The following is an 8,431-nucleotide window of genomic DNA, read 5'->3' on the forward strand; positions in this document are numbered from 1 at the left end:
TAGAGGCATCATTTACCTCCCAGGAGACAACCGTGACGAGACTCCAGAGACGCTGATGCAAGACATGAAATGTAAGACGTCCCGCATAGTCAGCGCACGACTGATCGGGAAAAGCAAAAGCGTGGTACTAGTGACATTTGAGAGTAACAAACTCCCCAAGACAGTAATCTTTTCCAACGCAATTCTAGGCGTGAAAGAGTACCTCCCACGCCCCATCGTGTGCTTTAAATGCCACGGGCTTGGCCATAAGACCGATGTTTGTCCCCGGAAGGAGCAAAGGTGCGATCACTGCGGCCAGCTGCATGATGAGGAAATGGAGAACTGTCACCGAGAACCCAGATGCCACAACTGTGAAGGCAAGCACGTTGCTACCAGCAATGTCTGCCCAAAGCGCAAAATTCCGGAAAAAAGAAAACCCGCGTTGAAGCCTCCGGAGGCGCAACCCAGGGACAGCTACTCAGCAGCTGCCTTGGCGAGCACAAAGGAACCCAAACCAGCTGGAGAAATAAGCAGGACAAGCCTGCCTGCCTGGATGCCAGAATGGGCCAATCCTACACCACCACAAACGCCACAAACATCTACTTTTAACGCCGAGAGGGAGGTCGACAAGCTTCAAGCCGAAATGAAGATCGGTTTCAAGGCACTTTTCGAGGTCATCGGAGAGCTCAGGAGGGAGATTGCCGAGCTGAAGCATGGCAAGTAACTCCGCGACCAACGCTAGACGGATCGCCACGGAACTGACTCGGATCATCCAATGGAATTGTTGTACGTTTACGGCCAGAAGTGCAGAACTCAAATTACGATTTGAGACGCAGCCCCCGCCCGATGTGCTGCTACTCCAAGAAACAAGGACCCCGACCATGACACTACCATGTTACAACTTCTACACGAACCCTACCATCGACACGGCCCCTAGATATTGAGAGAAGAGCCCTGTAACTAAGAGGGGCTGGGCAGCCGTTGGTATCCTACGGCATATACCGCAAGCCCAACTGGATACGACAGCCCTCTGCTCAACTGACAGAGAAGTTGTCGCCGCGAGAATCAGGCGTGGACGAACCAAAATCACTGTGGCCTCTGTCTACCTTAGACCAGGAACCAAAGCGGTAGACGGGGAGGGGAGATGATGCAGTGGATCAAAGGGCTGATCAAACTAGCCGAAGGGGATCCCATTATTGTAGCCGGGGATTTCAATTCACCACACAGGTTTTGGGGATATACGACCAACACGAGGAGAGGCAAAGATATCCTTGAAGCCATGAATACAGTGGGCCTGGAGCTGCTCAACGCACCCGGCGTCAGGACTAGGTTAGCCAAGCAGTGGAGGCAAAAGGACTCTACCCCGGACCTCACTTGGGCCTCGAGATGTCTCGACCTTGAATGGACGCCATGGAGAGATACCCTCGGCAGCGATCACTTCCCCCTGGAAATAAAGCTCAGACATGCCCAAGGGACAGGCTATAAGGAGAAGAGACCGGTAGTAAAGTGGGACCGTTTCAGGGAGCTTCTTGAAGCGGAAGACGACCAAGACGTGGAGATGAGCATACGCAAGGCACTCCGAGAAGCCAAGACGGAGATATTGGTGAAGCCCGATGCTCCCACCCCTGACAACCACCTACTCAATCTCTGGGCTAGCCGGCTACGAGCGCTCCAGAGATACGGTAAAAAGAAAACACTACGGAACAAAATCAAGCTAAACCATGCGACGGCGAAGGCCAACAGGTACACGAAGGAACTAGGACGCACAAGATGGAGAACTCACTGCGAGTCTTTCAACCAGCGCACCGGGCTTGGAAAGGCATGGCGAACTTACCGGGGCCTCGACGGAAGAAAGCGTAGGACAAGAAATGCGGCACAGAACCTCGCCGTTAAGCTAAACATAAGCGAGGAGGAGTTGGCAATCAAGGCCGGTGAACTTTTTTTTCCCCAAGACGGAGGACCGACGACCCCCAGAGCAACGGCCGAGGACTTGGACATGCCACTAGAAGCTGGGATGGAAGATCAGCTTGGCATGGGAGAACTCATAGACGCGCTCTTCACAACAAAGACCAACAGCGCCCCCGGCCCAGACGGGGTCACCTATCAAGCACTCAGAAATCTTCCGGAAGAAGCCAAGAAAAGACTCCTGGACAAATACAATCAGGTCTGGGAATCGGGGAGGCTGCCGGAGAATTGGAAGCTGTCCTGGGTGACTCCGATACCCAAGCCCGGCAAGCCACTCGATCGAATTGAAAATCTGCGGCCGGTTTCCCTGACATCTAACGTTGGAAAGACTATGGAGAAGATCGTACTCAGGAGGATTCAGTGGTACTTGGAGAAGCACGAATGCTTAGATCCCAGACAGACAGGCTTCCGAGAGGCAATGGGTACCCATGACAGCCTCAAACTTTTCTACGAAGAGGTTATGGCCGAAAAGAATAAGCAAGATCCGCGACTTGTCGTTGCTCTCGACATCCGGAAGGCTTTTGACGCTGTCCCTCATTGGGCTGTCGCTAGAGGAGCCAAGGCATGCGGCATTCGAGGCAAGGCACTGAATTTCATAGAGGACTTCCTACGCAATAGAAACTTCCAGGTGAAAATAGGAGACACCAAAGGTCCCCAGACGCCGAACTGCAGAGGAGTACCGCAGGGGCGGTGATATCGCCGGTCCTCTTCAACATGGTGATGGCGGGTCTTCCAACCCGACTTCGTACGATTGAAGGACTAGGTTTCACCGTCTACGCTGACGACGTGACGCTCTGGACCCGCGGCGGATCCCTAGGTGAGCAGGAATGGACGATGCAACGCGGCATAGAACAAGTCCTGGAGTATCTCAAGGAGTTCGGAATGGAAGCGTCCCCTGAGAAGACGCAATACATGGTAGTAGCCAGGCCCCGAGACCATCGGAAAGGAATCGCCAACTCGATACGACTTGAGATAAACGGGCAAGAGATTGGCAGAAAACAACATATCAAAATCCTCGGAGTCACCTTCGAGGAAACGGCGAGAAGTTCGAAATGGCTCCCAGATATAGAAAAAAACTGGGTTCAGGGCTTGAAGCTCATTAGAAAAACAACCAACAAGTCATGGGGCGCCGACGAGAAGGCTCTTCGTATCCTGGCGGAAGCCCTACTCACGTCGAGAGCTCTATATAGCTGCAACTGGCTAAATCTCACCCGCGGGCAGTGGAAAAAGCTAGAAAGATTAAATCACCGATCCATGAGGTTGATCACAGGTCTTCCCAACTTCACGCCACTCGAAGATCTGCGCCAAGAAGCTCAGATGAGCCGTATTGAGGACAGAGCCGACGCACAAAACATCGCTCAATTTCAACGACTGGAGCGGACCAGGCAAGGTCGTCGACTTCTAGAGGATTTGGGGTACGACATAAGGAACAAACCCCCACTTGAAGAGCCCCTTCCACCGTGGCAAGATGAGCCAATCACAGACCATCGGCCACTCCCTAAAGCCCTAAACGGAGGGAAGAGGGCGAGGGCTGCTAGACTACATGCAGCTTGGTGCGAGGAACATGGAAGGGGCGACGAGATACGCTATACCGACGCAGCACGGACCGAGGGAGCCTCAGCAGCAGCATGGCACGACCAAAGAAGGAACAAGGGGTGGGCCGAAGCGCTACCGGAGGGCACATCCGTCAAAGAAGCCGAGCTCAGGGCGATTCTTGCGGCGATCGAAGACATCCTGAGCATCTCAGTAACGGCCAGTAAAGCCATAATTTTTACGGATTCTCAGGAGGCGATCATCGCAACCAGATGCAGCAGGGCCAAAGGCCGCACGACTAAAAAGATAAAAAAGATGGCGACGGAGCTTCGAGAAAGGGGCACCGAGTTGTACATAACGTGGCTTCCTGGACACAGTGGAATAGCCGGGAACGAGAGGGCACACAGGGCCGCAGTGGAGGCAGCACATTATAGCTCCACGCTTGGCCCGACCTCTCCATCCGGCAGGCACGAGACGGTAGATCCGGAGGAGCAGGCCGAACTCGACAGGCAGGCGAGGAAGGCCTACCTCAGGGGTCTCCTACCGCCACAAGAAGACGAGATACCAGCAGGCTACAGCCGATGGGCTGCCGTCCGGGTTCGTCGTGTCAGGACCAAGACGGCGTGCACTCCAGCGAAACTGGCGAGCTTTGGCTTGCTGGAACCAGAAGAAGCAAAGTGCAAGACCTGCACGGGGAACAACATGGCGACACTCCAGCACCTTCTTTGGAACTGCAAGGGTCTAGATAGACACAGACAAGAAGCCCTCAAGGTTCTCCGTGAGGAAGACCGACCGAGGACGCTAGACGAATGGGCCCGACCCAGAGGCTCGCCACAACACCGCAAAGCGCTCCTCGACTCCCTGATGGATTACATCAGAAAATCAGGGACACATAACCTCATATAACCTCACCTATTCATCATCATACTCCCCCCCCCCCCCCCTCCAACCCAAATAACCCTACCCCTCCTGCTTAAGACCTACTCGGCCAAGGCAGGCGATCCTCCTTTCCATATTAAAGACATGTTTCACTCACTCACTGTTTCAAAAGTAGCGCAAGGTGCGTCGATGCACGAGGAACGTGCAACCTGCAGCCCTTGGGAAGATCATGGCGGCACAGCGCAGCAAAGCATTTAGCGCACCACTGAGCTAGAGTTTAGACGCCATGCTATTCTTAGAAGTGGCGCGCGGCACGTGTCTCGCGCATTTCCACAACAATTAATTCGGTATGTAGAACAACCATCATCAATATCATCATTTACCGCCCGATAGCCGAGACCAGAGCACTATATAGCTCCTTCGGAGCAGAGTAGCGCAATCCTTTGATCCGCGTGTTTCGCCGACAACATGGCCGACAGAGCAGCTCGGCGCGAGTCACGTGGTACTCAGGGTTCCAAGAGGCGGCCCGGTCTATGGGAGAATACATGGAGATCGACACAACACGGCTGATCAAAAAATAAACGCCAAGTTCACACTTTTCGAAACTAGTCTGTCGTGAAGTTGGTAGAGCACTAAACACTTTATCAACGTTTTAATAATATTGGATGCGTGTGAAAATTGTGAGAGGGCAATTTCCAAGGCAATGGCGTTTGAAGCAGACGATTGTTTTGCGCAGCGGAGATGGACTTTTTGGGGTTGGCCGGAGCGGGTCACGTGAACGGTGTGACGTCGCCGCGTCGTCTGCTGCGTGATGCCGCTCGAGCATTCTTTAAAAACAAATTACGTTATTACATGGCACACAACTAAGTGCAAATTATTGTAAATTGTTCCTTTATTATGTCAGAAACTATTGTCGTTCCGTACATCCCCAAAATATTCGAGAAACAGCGATATTCTCACGTTCCCCTTGCATTTGTGACCGGAATTGGAACCCTCGGACGTTCGCCGCTACCCGCCGAGAGATGGCGTTCTCGATTGCGGTACTCTGCTCGGCTCTAGCTTGGCTCTAGCCGAGACCTCCCCGACCTCCTTGAGAGAGCCGGACGGGTATGGCCGGACCCGGATGAGACCTTCCTCCTTTCACCGTATATTTCGCGGGGCGCCCGCCAGCACGTGGTCACGCGGTCGCGAGCGGATGAGTTCTCGCTGCTCACTGATGGCTCTAAAGAGAGAACTTTTCCGGAACCCCGCGCCTATTCTATCGACGTCACTGCGCACGTGACCCGGAAGACGATGTACGAGTTGAGAGGTGTTTGTTTACTTCGACTACAGTGCTGCTTTTTTTTAACATTTGTGTCCTCGAACAACGTCCAGATTTCTTATTTTACGTATATTCCATGCGTGTGCTCAAGTTCAAGGTATTACTGGTGCGTACACTCTATAAAAAAGGGTGTATTCATACACCCTTTGTCCCATATAATACACCTCAAAATTTCAGTTCGACGTACAACGTAGTGACGTCGATCCGATGGTACTAACTTTCACGAGAGGCTTGATAGCCGTGTGGCACTACTTATTCAAATAGCTAATGTACGTGTTAATGACTACAAGAAACAATAATCCGGGTTTTCTTGGCCCTACTGTAAAAACTCGTTGTTTTCTTTATGTGGTCTTTGATGCGTACTTTAGCTATTTTATCAGTTATATCGCACCGTTATCAAGCCACTCGTGAAATTTGGGGCCGTCTGTTCGACTATATGGCACTGTACGTCGAATTGAAGTTTTGGGATGTATTATATGAGACAAAGGATGTAAGGTGATACCCTCTTTTTTTTTTCTTTTTAGAGTGTACCCTAAGAAGCGAATTTTCACGCGTTTTCATCACCGAGAAAAGTGATTAGTGTTAGCAATCCTGAACGCTCGCAACATCTATCTGATCACAAAATTATATTTCTACTTTGCTATATCGCTGCTTAGATCGCATCGTCTTTTGTAATCGTACAAAACGCGTGTGGCGAGATTTCTACTTTTTGGCAAATTCGTGTATTAAAGTCGTGATCGTCCAAGGCGGCGTACTGGATCTTTTCCCTTTCTTTTTTAATCCACTCTACCCTGCAAGCCTATCCTGAAAAAAAAAGAAAGAATGATGTTTGAGGCTATAGGAAACGGTCTGTCTTTTTTCCCTTACGCCAGTGAGTGGCAGCGCGTCCCCTTCTTTTTAGACGCACCGCTGAAACTGCTGACGGTGGAGTAGAAGCTATCGCCGTGCTGATGACCCGCTGTGCTTGTTGCAGGTGTGTGTACGCGCTGCGCAGAGCGGTCGTTCCGGTCGCTCCGGTCACAATGCACGCAGTCGTAGATAACGCGCTCGTTGCAGATGTCTGAACCAGGCTTGAGCTTCCTCCACGCCGACCACGTCGACGATCACCACCGACGCCATGTTTGCAGATAGAAGGAACCGCGACCGGCACGATTGGCATACAACGCGCGCTGCCGCGCTCTCCTCGACCCGTGATTGGTCTGTCGGTGCGGTAACGAAACGGCCGTTTGGCGCTTCGTTGCTATGGCAACTCTTCGTTGCTATGTCAACTCGTTGTTGCAACCGGTTGCATTCGTTCGTAAGCGTAGTGGTCGCTCGGAACGCAAGTGTGTGAATGGGCCTTTGTGTGCGGAGCAAGACAGCCAGCAGTGGTCTCAAGCTCATTTGGTTGTGGGGGCCAGATAGCCCACACCGGAAAGGTCGAGGGCCAACGTGAGAAGGGGGGGGGGGGGTTGAGAATGTTTTAAAAAGAAGAGACCTCGTGCTCCATGCTTTTTGTAAACTCACAGTTTTGCCAGTAAAATCTTTAGATTTCATTTGTTTATCGGACTACTTTGAGCTCTCACCTGGTGCGATAAGAATTACAACGACACCGCCCGCCAAGGTGCTGCATTTTTAATAGACCTAGAGAGCAAGCACATTGTTGTTCCCGTTGCTTATTTCCCTCGGGAACTAAGCAATCTCAACATGTCTCTAGAAAAAGAATCAGATAATTTGAGAGTTCTTGTTTTCCTGACAATTTTTATGACGACACTCTGACCAAATACTTGTCTTTTGTGATATATTTTTAAGGTAAGAATTCCGAGCTCGTAGCTTTATCTTCGACAATTGCTCCTGCTGATCGAGAGTTCGCGCAGCCGAGATGCATCCTTCAACGAAGTAACGTCCTGGATATTTTTTCGTTTTTAAAGGTAGCGACAACTTTCCTCCTTTCCACCTACGATTCCTCTTTCCCCCAAAATTTTTTCCTCTCCCTCTCTAGCGCCATAGAGTAATATAGTAAACGTAAAGAGAGGACACAGGAGCCGATTCGCGACCCAGATGGTGCGTTTCATACCCTCCGCTACGTGGCGCTTTTCTACAATTTGGTTAAAATTAATTAAAACTCTTTCTGTGAAAAGTATTTATTTTTTAAATGGAAATGCTTTAAAATTGTTTAAAGTCCTTAAAACGACTAAATAGATTAAATCAAATACGTCACAAAAACCACGTGATGAATGGCGCCTGCCATGGCCTGCCTGCCTGTACGCCGTCGCCTCTGCATCACTCTGCTTGGCCTCTGCTCGTCCCTGCGTCGTTCGTCTGTGCCGTGCGTGCCGTCCATCTGTGCTTTCTGCTGCATCATGTTCGGTCGACTTTGCATCAATCAAGGTGACGCATGACCGCCCGCGTGCTCGCATGCTCGGCGTGAATTCGTGGAGCCGATCGGTTCGAGCTTCTCGCGCTGTTGTTTCTGCCGGGCTGTCTGGCTGCACTTGAACGTGTGTGCATGTTGATTTTCGATGAGATTGTTTTAAAAAAAGAATTTAACTTACGACCTGCACACGACATTGTCCATGGGTTTACAGATGACGGTGTTGAACGAACCTCTAACATTGCAGATAGAGCCTTGGTTGTTATGCTGTCTGAAAATTCCAGGAGGTGCGTTTGCACACACTGTTGTGCACACTCCAACAACGTCTTCTGTTTAACGCAGTCTCCTCATTTCTCTCATTCGGGAGCTTAAAGGGGCATTGCAATGATATTCAATTGGAA

At 51.0% G+C, this 8,431-nt stretch overlaps 1 protein-coding gene across 1 annotated transcript; it reads left to right on the forward strand.

Moving 5' to 3' along the window:
- Positions 1–1,123: 1,123 nt before the first annotated feature.
- On the forward strand, positions 1,124–7,671 carry LOC115311803. Its single transcript, XM_042293634.1, has 3 exons — positions 1,124–2,063; positions 2,762–4,181; positions 7,659–7,671. The coding sequence occupies exons 1-3, from the start codon at positions 1,124–1,126 to the stop codon at positions 7,669–7,671; spliced, it is 2,373 nt and encodes a 790-aa protein (XP_042149568.1).
- The last annotated feature ends 760 nt before the right edge of the window (positions 7,672–8,431 follow it).

Source organism: Ixodes scapularis, unplaced genomic scaffold (assembly GCF_016920785.2).
Source record: "Ixodes scapularis isolate PalLabHiFi unplaced genomic scaffold, ASM1692078v2 PGA_scaffold4__175_contigs__length_147842914, whole genome shotgun sequence".
Lineage (NCBI taxonomy): Eukaryota > Metazoa > Arthropoda > Arachnida > Ixodida > Ixodidae > Ixodes > Ixodes scapularis.

Coding starts and splice junctions, on each gene's coding strand:
- LOC115311803 (XM_042293634.1), top strand. CDS start 1,124: ATGATGCAGTGGATCAAAGGGCTGATCAAACTAGCCGAAGGGGATCCC. Junction 2,064..2,761: donor AAAGACCAACAGCGCCCCCG/GCCCAGACGGGG, acceptor GCGGATCCCTAG/GTGAGCAGGAATGGACGATG.